The sequence below is a fragment of the Rhodamnia argentea genome, chromosome 2, assembly GCF_020921035.1.
Source record: "Rhodamnia argentea isolate NSW1041297 chromosome 2, ASM2092103v1, whole genome shotgun sequence".
In the NCBI taxonomy this organism is placed as follows: Eukaryota; Viridiplantae; Streptophyta; class Magnoliopsida; order Myrtales; family Myrtaceae; genus Rhodamnia; species Rhodamnia argentea.
Window position 1 is genome coordinate 33,969,629 of NC_063151.1, and position 13,174 is coordinate 33,982,802.

The following is a 13,174-nucleotide window of genomic DNA, read 5'->3' on the forward strand; positions in this document are numbered from 1 at the left end:
AATTTAAAATGAATAAATAAATAATCCAAGCAAACAATCCTTGACTAGAATATAACAATAAAAAAACAAAATGCATCAAAGTCTAAAGTCTCGTATGGCAATATTTCTAATCTAGAAATTAACTTTTGCTTTTGAGCAAAAATTGATTTTTCTACTTCTCAAGAGAAGTAAATTTTTTTTTTTTATACTTATTCTTGGGGCAAAAAAGAAAATCCAGAAGTAGAAAAATGAAATTGCGTAACCAACGAATTTCTACTTCAGAAACATTTCAGAGGGAATTCTGCTCCAGCATTATTATCCTCCATGCCCTCGGAAAATTTGTTATCGAAGATCATCCAAACTTGAGCTATATTTTCGCGCAGAAGCATTCTGCTAATCCACTAGTTTTCGAGAAAGTAGAAATACAATTGATTATCTTCTCACAAGATCAAGGTACAAAGAAATTGAGAACACTCACAAATGCCGTCACGGACTCTCTTTTTCTTTTCTCTATTTTCTCTCTATTCTGCGCTAAATCTGTTGCTACTCTACGCTAAATTTTAATGCATTTCCGTGCTAAATATTTTGCTGCATCTCTATACTAAATATCTGCGCTAAATATTCTGCCTCTACTTTCAACTTAAAAACAAGAAAAAAAAAACCTTAATTAAAATATTAGGCTTCACTCGCTTACAATATTGCCGCTTTCTAAGATTTTTTTTTTTTTGAAACTTCCTAAGAGTTGGATGAGGAAAAAGACCGACCAGTGACTAGGTCAAATAATTAGATTTGCAAGTGGTCCAGGGGCATTTGGGGAAAATTTTAATTAAGGGCCCGAAGTACCTTCGTTTTCTCAAATAAAGACTTGAAGTGTCATCCATATTTCAAACAAGAGTCCGAAATGATTATGCATGTTTCAAATATGGGTCTCTCCACTTCGGCAAGCCAACCAATTACACATTCGGGCCGATCGGAGGTATTTTCGTCAAAATACAATTTTAATTCAATTTTTAGTTAAATTAAATTTAAAAATTAAAATACAAAAAAAAGAGAGGAAACACGGGCGAGAGGCTACCCTCCCGCTTGTGGTTGCTAATGGGGTCGCTTGCACCTCGACGGGGGCGGCGACCCCACCGACCGGTGGCAAGGGCTAGCAAGCCCTCACCACGACCGTGATAGGGTCGCGATATGGAGACGGCCGTGACCCCCTCCCAAATCCGGGCAAGGGTCGTTGGTTGAGGGCGGCGGCCGTCCCTTGAACCCGGGCGAGGTGGCCGGCGACCCTCACCCGGATCCGGGAGGGGGTCGCAACCCTCTCCCGGTCGCGTCCCTCTTACAATCGCGGCGAGGGCCCGGTGACCCTCGCCACTTGTTGGTGGGGTCGCCGGCCCTCGTTGAGGGGCCGGCGACCCCGACGACAACCTTCACCTCCCCACCAATGATGGGGCGGCGTCCACAAGCGAGAGGCAGCCCCTCCCACCTATGTGCTTTTTTTTTTAATTTTTTTTTAAATTTTAGAAAACTAAAAGATGAATAAACAAAGGAAGAAATTAAAAAATAAATAAATGATGAAAATGCCCCTAATTGATTAGTGAGAGGTCCTTTTTTGAGATTAATATGGTCACTTTAGGTTTTTATTTGAAACAATATTCACTTTAGGCCCTTATTTGAAATAATGATAGTACTTTAGGCCATTATTTGAAATAAAATTCAGTTCATACCCTTATTTGAGAAAATAAAAGCATTTTGGGCTCTTAATTGAAAATTTCCTGGAAATTTGTATAGGCTTTCCGCTCTTTTCCATGAAACCTGGTGAGCAACTTCCACAACGAGAGAGAGAGAAGCGTAGTTGAATGAGAAGGGGTATGGTGTCGGACCAAGCCACAGCCAAAAACATGTGCTTAATTCTATAATAATAATAATAATAAATAATAAATCACAAGTATGAACTCTTTTTGACTAGAAAAATTCTAAATTTTTTGCTTAGTTTCGCCGAGGCACCGACGACTCTGTCGGCCTTTGCCGCCTTGGCTGAGTCCCCCACCAGCAGTGGGCCGACGGCCACAGATTGGAAGGGCAGCCTTCCCGCTTGCGTGGCTATTTCTTTTTGTTTTTTTACTTTTAAAAAATAAAAAAGGGAAAAAATAGAGAGAAAATGAACAAAAAATCAAAATGGGAAATGACGAAAATACCTTTTAGGTTAGACCCTTTTTTGAAATATTATGACCATTTCAAATTCTTACTTGAAATATACTATGTTATTTCGGGTTCTTATTTGAAATAAAATTCACTTGGGGTCTAATTTAAAATTTTCCAAAAAAAAACCGAAAGCCCACTTTTCAATGTGATCGGACACATCCGACCAAAAAAAAAAAAAAAAGTTGATCGGACGCCATGGCCCTCGCGTGGGCCCCGCACAGATTTTTTTATGAAAATTGTGGACCCTACGGTCTTGTCCAACGTAAGAAGTCGAACGTCGTATATTCTGCGTCTGACCCTTCTTCATGGCAATTGGCAAATTTCAGGACAGGGTAAAGCTCCCGTTTACTTTGACTTGGATTTGGTCAAGCAAAGACTTCAAATCTATTTAGGGAAGCTCTTGCCTTTGAAATCATCATCGACAACCAACCAAACCATCTGATCTAACCGATCCGTCCTAGGAAGAGCTCAATGCAAGAACTCAGGTCTGCCGCGAGAGCGCACTACTCCAATAACCCGGACTTCAGCAAGGCGATCGGAGCGATCAGCCGCCGTGTCGACCGCGAATTCCACAACGCGGTGAATTACCAGGCGTTCGTGACCCTGGTCGAGGAGAGGTCCCGACGCTGCACTTCCGATGCCCTGTTCCGGCAGCTGGACCGGGGCGGGAAGGGCCATCTCGACCAGGACGACCTGCTCGTGCTGTACTATCTGATGGACACGAGAGGTGACTGCTCCCACTGCCGCGACGTCCTGAGGAGCGTCTACTACACCTGCCTCCCCTGCTTCGACAACTGCCGGGCGCCAAACAGCCCGTCTTTCCACATCTGCGGTGCTTGTTACCGCGCCAAGTCCTTCGACCACCCGCAGCACGATGATTTCGTGGACAATTACGAGTTGCTGCAGCTGAGGAGATCCCAAAGATTGAACTGGGTAAAAAGAAAATCCTCCCCATCTTCTTCTACTTTTCCTTCTTTCGTTTCAGTCGGCAAACTCAAATGTTATTCTCTCTATGAAGAATCACGAACGAAAAAGATTGAAACGTTCTGCTTTTGGGTCTTCCTAGTGGTTCATCTGGTGAGAGAAAAATCAGACCACTCATATGGGTTTTCACTCACGAACATTTTCATTCTTTGTTGGCGATGATGATCAGGGAGAGCTCCGACGAGCGGTGCCGCAAGACGTGGCGGCTGGGTTGATAGTTAGAGGAATCGAAGAAGCATGCCACAAGGGGGAGGCAATAGCTCTGCAATTGGGACAAACCAATATGGCTGATGACCACCTGGACCAAGCTACCGACGCTGCGAGCGATGCCCCGGGCCCTGATCTCGACACCGATTCATGGCTGAACGCCTTCACCACCGCACGGCATGGATGGGGCGACAACGTGAGGGAATGGATTCACGACTTCTTAGTGCAATAGAATACCTTCATCTATCTAGCTTCTCCTCCTTGGAGGACTTACATTAAATCTTCCTTTGAAATAACTGTCTTCTTTGCCTTATCCGGTGAAAACAATGTCATTTGCAAGTCTGAACTCTTTTTTTCTACCCTGACATTTTCGCACGACAGATGCAACTCGTCGCCTATTTCAAACAGGCAATATAACAACAAGAAAGTATGCTAGGACAGGAACCATTGACTTGGCATCTGATTCAAGGACAGTTTTTCTGCAAATTCTTAAACAAATTGCATCGAAGGTGTAGAGCGAGAGAGGGCTCTCCCATTAGTTGAATCAGATTTAATCCCTTTAGATCAAAGACAACATCGCCATTCAGGGATCGGGCAATTTTTTAGGGTCCTCAAAAGGATCTTATGTCCTAAACATAGTCCATGGGGGAGGATCTCCATATTGAGTCTGAAAATCAACATAATGGCCAGCTCAGCAATTTACCACCTTAAGAAACCTGCTCCGGAAAAGATGAATTGTTTCTTCCAGTGATGATGCCAATTAAAGGCCAATGATATAGCCTTGAAGCCGCCGCTGCGGATCAGGGTCCTGGGGGCATTTGGCTCGGCTTTTGGGGAATTGCAAAAGACTTTTGCCCGAAAGGTTTTCATTAAAAGCCTTGATCAACTTCAAATACACTGCACATGCTAGAAGCAACCAACCTCAGGAAGAAGTGAAATTTGGGCGCTAGCCCAACAAAAGAGACATGCAACTGTCACGAGCCGGCACTTTCTTGGTCGTGGGATAGGCCGTGCAGCGCCTCGCAAGTCTTTCACACCAGGCCAGCCTTCTTTCTCGTGTTGTCCACTAGAACAGTTAGCCGAATGACTTTTTCTTATCGAATCATATTACGCTCGGCTTAGTTTGGGCATCCGTTACATTGAGCAAGACGAGCAGATTACTTTAGACGCCACAACTGGTTTCGGCCTGCCATGGCCTCATTAGGAGAAAGGCATAAGCTCCCGATCGGTTTGTACACGGGAGGCCAACCTCACCTTCAGAGCTCCCTAGAGAAATATTATTCCTATTTTCAAACTCCTAGCACAAACCGCCTTGATGCCACTCCCACGGATCCAATATATTGCATCTTATCTTCTGCATTGTTCACTCACCATGACAATACCATAAGATCAACTCCAAGGTTATACGAGTATGGGAGAACTTGAGACACGAGAGTTTCGACTCGCCAAGTCATACATTTGTACAGATGGGGACAACGAAACAACCGGTTCATGTCACAAGCACATGATTATTATCGTTGAGAGCATCATAATTTACGATGCATGATAAGATAATCTCTAAAGTTTCCTAGAGGAAGTCAAGGTCGGAGGCGATCGGGTATGGCGGTCTCATTGTGGTGAAATTGTTCAAGAAGTCATAAATCTATTATACGAAGGGCAATTCAACTTTAAAGCTTTCAATTATGCTAGTTTAGCACGAAACCTTTTAACGATTTTTCAATTCAGTTTTAAAATTTTCAATTGCGTTAATTAAATCCTAAACCTTATGAAACTTTTTCAATTTAGTGCTAAACCTATTATTTGGAAAAAAAAAAAAAAGTAGCATACAGATATCGGTAAGAGTTCTCGCAGATCTCCCTATTATTGGGAAACCTACGGAAGTCAGAATGGGAAGAGGAAAAGGAAATCTTAAAGGTTGGATTGGCAAAATTGAAAAGTTTAGAACCGAATTGATCCCCACACAGTAGAAGGCCTATTTGGTAACTTTTTTGATTCTCTATTTTTCTGTTCTATTATTTCCCGGAGCAGAAAAGAAGAGAAATCCGTTTGTCATTTGAGAAAAACAAGCTTAGTGCAACTTAATGCTTGTCTTTACAATCACGAGTTCACCCCCGGTTCTTGCCCTTGCCACCTGTTGTCGGTCACCGCTCGTCTCTGGTCATCGTTGCTCTTCACCGCTCACGGTTGCCGGTCATTGCCGCTACCAATCGCAGTTCATTGCCGCCCTCGGTGGTCAAGCCCCATCGTCGCCGGTATGGCAGTCCTCGCCGCCAGTATATTTTTTTATGGTCATACGAAACCGTTAGTTTTTGGGGAAGCGTGAATTGATATTTGGTGAGGGTGTATTGTTTTGGCTATTTACGGCAAGGAGGGAAGATTAGTAGACAAGGAAACAACTTTTATTGAGTGGAAAATGATTACAAGACTTTGGGTGTTTGACTAGTTCTTTTCTCTTTTTCTTCTCTACTTACAAGAGCACTAACAAGCCTATTTATAGGCAAATTCCACCGACATTACAATCAACATATGGTGAATACATGGCCCACGTGTCTTTATTGCTAACCATGTACACTTTGACTTGTCAACCAAGATTTTTCTACACACTCTAGACTATTCTATACTACTCCTCTGCCGTATGAGGACTAGATATTTGAGGATTTTTCTGGATTTTTCTGGTAAATGGATCAATTCTTAACAGAAACTCATTTCTATTATTTTCTATTCTGGGAATATAAATTTTGTACAGTTTTCAAATGTGTTCTTTTTTTCAAAAGCTCGTTAAAAAAAACTATTTTCAAAAGGAAATTATCTCCAAGAACAGAAATATTACCTTACATACCCTTAAAATTTTTTGGACAATTATCCTGTTTCACTAATGTCAGGCTCCTGGTAGAATTTTGATCTGTTAATGCTTGAGCAGCCACAAAGTTCTACAACTTGGACAGATTTCTGGAAGATTTTTTTAGTCTCTTGCCATCACCCAAATCGAGTGCATGTCAAGCCTTTGGAGGAACTCCATTAGAGGGAACCTCTGACAATCTGCTGCAACCTTCGGGAGTGGAACCAGAGAGGTTAGTGGCCTTCAATTTCGGTCAAATCTGTAGCCAAACTAGCTCTTCAGATTCAATGAACAAGAAATGAGAACATAAAGACGAGTATCATAATTTCATACTCAAATTAGGGGGAAAATATCAAAAACCGTCCTGCACATATTGCATCGGTATCAATATAGTCGTAAATATTTCAATTGAATCAATTTAGTCCTAATCATTTTGACGATTTGTCAATGTAGTTCATCAGGCCAACTTTGACCATTAGAAAAAGTGTTAAAAAAAGTCCAAAACCTGTTATATTGATACCAATTCAATCATTAATTGTATCAAGTTAGTCTTAAATCTTTTTATATTTGTACTAATTGAAGCTATAAGGTCAAATTTGATTAGAAATCGTGATAGTAGATGTTGCCGTTCTACGTGGCACGATCGCGCCGGGCGTGAACTTTTTAAATAATTTTTCATTAGCTTTTTATTAGTTTTTCATTTTTCTTTTCTTTAATTTTTTAATTGAGGGCCAACGAGGGTTGCCCGCCGGCAACGGCCAAGGGCCATCGACTCTTGACAGCACTAGGCAAGGGCGTCGCGGGTCTCGCCGGCACTGATGCAATGATAGTTTTTCTGCAAATGCTTAAACAATGTATATCAAGCATATAAAGCAAGAGAGGCCTCTCAATTAGCGGAATCAAATTATATCCCTTCAAATCAAGCCCAAATCGCCATCCAGGGATCATAGGCAATTTCTTCAGACTACTTAAAATAATCTTAATCCTAAAACCTAGTCCTCGGCGGATCTCCATATTTAGTCTCAAAGTCCACATAATGGCAGAGGATCTCCAAATTCTGCATTTATTATTATTATTTTTTGTTCTCTTCCCTTTTTCTACTAGAAAAGCAAAGCCGATCAAACTCAGATACCTTTTTGATGGTCTCACTCGCACATGGGTCCTAGATCGGTGCAACAACGAACCCGTATCTCCCATGTACGAGCTCGGTATTAGGTCTGCTCCCCTTAATTCAAGTATCTTTACGCCGAACTTCGTCCCTTTCTCTAGAACGAACAATGAAGTTTGCTATTGGACTCGCATTTCTACACCACAATGTCCACTGCTAGGAAATCGTGTTGGTCATCAGAGTCTTTCCTCGATATATTCATCAAACATCGAAACATATTTGGAGCCACTAATTAACCATATGCTCCGATACCATTTGTTAGGATTAAGCAAACAAACACAATGAAATAATGAGTAAAGGGAAAAAAGATAAACAAGACACAAGATTTATCCTAGTTCATCTTTAAACATTGGTTACATCCAGCAAGTTGTTCCATTATAATTAATAGCTCCCACCTTCGTGTTACAACTTTTAATTACAAGTGAAAAAGACTACAAATATAAAATACAGTAGCTATTTATAGGTACAAGTCCAAACTACCAGTAAAAAGCCATCTGACATGGGGCGTTACGCTATGCAACTCTCTTTCTGTGGCGGGCCTCTCGAGACATGGGTTTATAAAATAAGAGTAGCGTCACGGATAAAAGTTCATAAGACTGATTTACAGAACGGTTCGACAAACTTAGATCTGTATTTAGAAAGTGAACCGTCTGCTGTATCCTCTGCGAGTCTAAAGTTCCTTGAGTTGTCTGGCGATTTTACATGATCCTGCGAGAGGTGTACTAGGATAAACCACTCTTCGTCTCTCCAGCATTCTTGTTTGGAAAAGAAGAACAACGAACCAGCGTGCCTCAAAAGTAATCTTTCTCCTCTTATTCTTGGGACAATCATTGGCGGGAAAAAGACAAGAAGAACACATCACAACCACTTGTAGCTGATTTCAAAGACGAGACAATGCAAGCGAGGCGGGGGCAGGAACATCATCCTCCGAGACGACGATCGTCTTCGCCAAGGCCCTCAACTGGAACTTCTGGATTTTACCTGTGGAAGTCTTCGGTAACTCCGGCATGAACTCCACCTTCTTTGGAACCATGAAACTTGGCAGATTCTTCCTGCAAAAAGATAGGATCTCCGCTTCTTTCACGTCGTCGGCTGCTTCGCCTTTGGAGTTCTTCTTAATGCTGATGAACGCGCATGGGCTCTCGCCCCACCGCGGATGTGGCATCGCCACCACCGCGGCCTCCAAGACCCTTGGGTGCCGATAGAGCATGTTCTCTAGCTCGACGCTGCTGATGTTCTCCCCACCGGAGATAATCACGTCCTTCGACCGGTCCTTTACCTCCAAGTAACCGTCCTGGTGGACGACTCCGACGTCTCCCGTGAGGAACCACCCGTTTCGGAAAGCCTTGGCCGTCGCTTCCGGGTCCTTGTAGTAGCCTTTCATAATGCTGCTCCCACGCAAAACAATCTCTCCCATGGATTTGCCGTCGCGAGGAACACTCCTCATCGTGTCTAAGTCCTTGACGTCTGCGTCAGCGAGTGTTAGTACACTGATTCCCTGGCGCGCTTTGAGCTCTGACTGCTTCGACGGCGGCAGGCAGTTCCACTTGGCCTGCCACTCACAGACCAGGGCTGGGCCGGTGGCTTCGGTTAGCCCGTATGCATGTGTGATGTGGAAGCCGAGAGACTCTATCTTTAGGATTAGGGCCGGTGGCGGCGGAGCACCGCCAACGAGAATCTCTATGGGGACGACAATTTCATGGCGTTCGTGGGGTTTGGCCTCGAGGAGAATGTTGAAGATGACTGGAGCGCAGCACATGTGAGTGACCCTGTGAGCAACGACGTTCCGGTAAATGTTGAGCGCAGTAGCGTTGCGTAGGCACACGTTGGTCCCGCCACGGGCGGCGATGCCCCACGTGAAGGTCCATCCGTTGCAGTGGTACATCGGCAGCGTCCACAGATACACCGGCTCGCTTCACATTTCCCACCCGAGGATCAAGCTGAGGGTGCTGAGGTAGGCTCCTCGGTGGCTGTACACCACTCCTTTCGGCTCCGATGTTGTCCCGGAAGTGTAATTGAGCGCGATGGGGTCCCACTCATCTCGAAGCTCCTCAGGGACGTACGCCGGGTCGCCCTTCTGAACAAGATCCTCGTACTCCAAATCGCCAATTCGAGCCCCAGTCGGAGAGCTAATATCGTCAATGTCGATGACTGGGGGTACGTAGCAACCGGTGGCCGAGAGCATAGCGAGCGCCTCGCGCGCCACCTGCATGTGCATGCTATCAACGAAGAAGACCTTGGCTCCAGAGTGGCGGAGGATGGCAGCGATGTTGGCGGCGTTTAGACGGGTGTTTATGGTGTTGAGGACTGCGCCAGCCATCGGCACGGCAAAGTGCATCTCGTACATGGCCGGAACGTTTGGAGCCAGGATAGATACCTGCGAGCACGAAGAGGTACAATCATTTTCCCTCTTCTATCAAGAATATGATTTCATGGAACCCGAATGAGCTCATAGCAGAATTAGATAATACCAAACGAGAAACTGTGAACATGAACCTACCACATCGTTCTTGGCGACATGGAGAGAGCGGAGCGACGAGGCGAGGCGGAGACAGCGCTCGTGAGTTTGGCGCCACGTGAAGCGGATGGACTCGTAAACGACGGAGGGACGGTCGGCGTAAGCGGAAGCGGCTCTCTTCAAGAAAGCGAGAGGTGTGAGCGGGACGTAATTCGTTTCGCATTTCGGGAGGTCGTCCATTGTTGTTTGTGTTTGCAAGTTGGAGAGAGAGAGAGAGAGTTTTGTTTTGTGTGTTATAGTGGATGAATGAATACACAATTCGTTGCGTTTATAACTTTATATAGGAAAACAAAAAACATGTTTTGCCCGTATGAATTTCATATTCTAAAAGAATAAAAAACGATGCGTTGATTAATACATATCTCCGAGCTATATGAATTAATAAATGCCACGAGTTCTTGATCGACTACTTGGACAACACCTGACGAACAATTTTCATTCATTACCGTGATACTATCACACTATCATGCTAGCGGGACTCACTTCTAATCTTACTTCTAACATTTCACCGCGATATTGTTATACGGTCATGCTAGCGTGATACTTGGACAACGCCCGACGAACAATTTTCACTCATTACCATGATATTGTTACACTGTTATGCTAATATGACTCACTTCTAATCTTACGTCTAATATTTCACTTGTTGACACCTAAATTTTGATTTTTCTCTTTAGTCATGTTCTGCATAAAAATTAGAACTAATTTTAGTTCTAAACAAAAAATAAACTTAACATTCATATTTTATTTTTCGTCAAGTCATGCATTGCATTTTCTTTTATTTATTGGACCAATGGTGGACCGACTTAAACGTGCGATTTCTAAGTTTAATAGAATTAGTTAGACTTAGTAAATTGAGAATTGATATTCACAGATAGTGGAGAATCGCATCGAGCTTTTGCTCGTATTAACCATAGTCCATATTTTATTATCAAGGCCAAGAAAAGGACATGACTGGGTTGTGCATGGGGAGAATATTTTCATTCTCAAAAGTGGAAATAAAGGGAGTTGTTAATTCTTAAAGCCCAATCTCCTCCTACACGAAAACGAAGAAGATCAGCCATCATTATGAGAGTGTTTTTCCTTATTCGTTAAAAGACAAAAGCAATGCATCAAGCCAAAAAATTGAGCGAAACTCCATCAACATTAAGAGGAAAGAATTGAGGCATCATTTTCAGGCAATATTTACGAAAAGGAAAATACGAGACACCAAGCAAATTATAGTCGGCATATTTGGTGAGCAAATGTCGCGATAGGCGATTTCCTTCCAAGAAAAGCAATCAGCTCATCACTTGGAAGGCACGCGAACTAGTCTATAAATAGGTCTCATTGGCAACTGTAAAGAAAGGGGGGATCCAGCATTACTCAGAAAATAATAGAGACACACGTGAGATTGAGCCCAAAAAAAAAAAAAAAAACGATGTTCCTGAAGGAGCAATCGTCCACGCCTCACTCTACAGCTCCCGTTGAAGTTCAAGTTTTGTTCCCATGGTTTCAGATTCCATTTGCATAGTGGAGAGGTTTGGAAAAAGTGAAATTTAATTTTGTCCATATTCACAAAATCTGCAAGTGTCACTGCCTTGGTGTTCGTTGGTCCAAATCTTATGATTACTGTTGTCGATTCGCCAGTTTGTTGACAAGTCCTCTTGAGATGAACAATTTTTTTTGTTCTTCTTTCGTGATCATATAACATTGATGTCAATCCACTGAGTTTGGACGAGCAGAGATTAGGAATAGCCACTGCAATGATCAAATCCTGGGTCTTCACCAAAGGAGCCAAGAGAAGCCATTGAGACATTCATCACCGCCGGAGGTCCCAGCTCGTGTCCCCTTTGCCATTGATCCAAAAGTTCAAGGCTTGGACGTCAAGTTTCTGTGCAAGTCCAAAAGAGGAAAGCATATCTTGCAATCTAGGTATTTTTCCTAACTTCGGCATATTTGAATATTTGATTGCGTATTCTATGCGGCTTGAATATTCACTTTGCATATTTTGAGAAATTATATTGCAAGATTAAGATGCCCGAAAATTGCCTAATTGGAAAGATTACACGTTTAAATTTGGATATTGAATATTTTTTGAAAGATTATGATTCATTGTAAATATTTTTTTTTTTTTTGGAATTTTGTGATAATCTTGTGATAACTTGAAAATTTTCTAAAGATACTCAAAGATATCCAAAATATTTCACAATGTAGTCGATTAGGAAAATTTCTTAATCCGCAACCATGTATATGAAAATAAGTCTATCTATCGGGCTTTAGATGGAATTATTTTCCTAGCGGGTATTTCGAATTTTAGGGTTGATCTATCAGGCTTTTGATCTAAACTTAATTTGAAAGAAATAACGGTGATTATCTTTTCATTAAAAGCTTTGCAACTTTAATTTAAATTCACCCATAAAAACTAAAAATCACAAAAAAAAAAATCAGAAAACTGGAAAAAAAAAAAACTTCTTGTCTCATGTCTTTAAAATTCTTGTCAAAAAATCAAAGAAAAGAAAAAAAAAAAGATTAGGAAGATATGGTTTCTTAAAAACCACGTCTTATCATTTTCGTAAAGATGGGATTTTTTTAGAAATCCTATCTTATGGATTGCATTCAGCAAATAAAATCTTTTCGAATCCATTTCAACTTTTAAAAGATGTAGGCTTAGGGTTAAGAGATTTTCTTTAAAATTTTGGGAATTAATGGAAGTTAAATCCGAGAATTATAAATTAATCTTGCACCAATTCACCCTCATTTTTCATTAATTTTTAGTTTCGAAAATTAGTCAAAAATACCATAAAAATTTATAAAAAGAAAACCCAAAAAATTTGCACCTTTAAGCTTCAAGTCGGAATTCATCAAAATCGCAAAATCAAACTTTTTCATGAAATTGGTTCCGAAAGGGTGTTAATTTTATAAATTAATGTAACCAAGTCCCGAACTTAAGATTTCTAGTTCGTAGGAATAAAATAGTTTTCTCCCACTATTTTATTTAGATTTCTAATCGACCTACTAAAAAATGATTAGTGGCGGCTCTGAAAATTAAAAATCTTTGGAAAGATAATCATTTGAACCAAAATTCACGATTTGATAGAACTTGGGAAAGTTCGAGCTAGGTTAGTTAATTTAGTTAATTAATCTGGTAATCCATTAACCTAAAATTGAAAAACCGATTTTTAGGTCGCAACACCATCGTGATATTGTCACACAGTCATACTAGCGGCACAAGAAAAAAGGCCCAAATTGATATCCCACAAGAATAGCTGGGTAGAATGATATCGGAGGGCGGAAGAAA

At 41.8% G+C, this 13,174-nt stretch overlaps 2 protein-coding genes across 2 annotated transcripts; one reads left to right on the forward strand and one right to left on the reverse strand.

Moving 5' to 3' along the window:
* The first annotated feature begins 2,602 nt into the window (after positions 1-2,602).
* LOC115737722 lies at positions 2,603-3,712 on the forward strand. Its single transcript, XM_030670022.2, has 2 exons — positions 2,603-3,111; positions 3,332-3,712. The coding sequence occupies exons 1-2, from the start codon at positions 2,650-2,652 to the stop codon at positions 3,599-3,601; spliced, it is 732 nt and encodes a 243-aa protein (XP_030525882.1). The 5' UTR covers positions 2,603-2,649; the 3' UTR covers positions 3,602-3,712.
* Positions 3,713-8,190: 4,478 nt separating this feature from the next.
* LOC115737407 (trans-cinnamate:CoA ligase, peroxisomal-like) lies at positions 8,191-10,110 on the reverse strand. Its single transcript, XM_048274707.1, is given in 2 exon segments — positions 8,191-9,753; positions 9,895-10,110. Coding segments are annotated over 2 exon segments (1,677 nt in total). The 5' UTR covers positions 10,075-10,110; the 3' UTR covers positions 8,191-8,256.
* Positions 10,111-13,174: the final 3,064 nt, after the last annotated feature.

Coding starts and splice junctions, on each gene's coding strand:
- LOC115737722 (XM_030670022.2), top strand. CDS start 2,650: ATGCAAGAACTCAGGTCTGCCGCGAGAGCGCACTACTCCAATAACCCG. Junction 3,112..3,331: donor GATCCCAAAGATTGAACTGG/GTAAAAAGAAAA, acceptor GATGATGATCAG/GGAGAGCTCCGACGAGCGGT.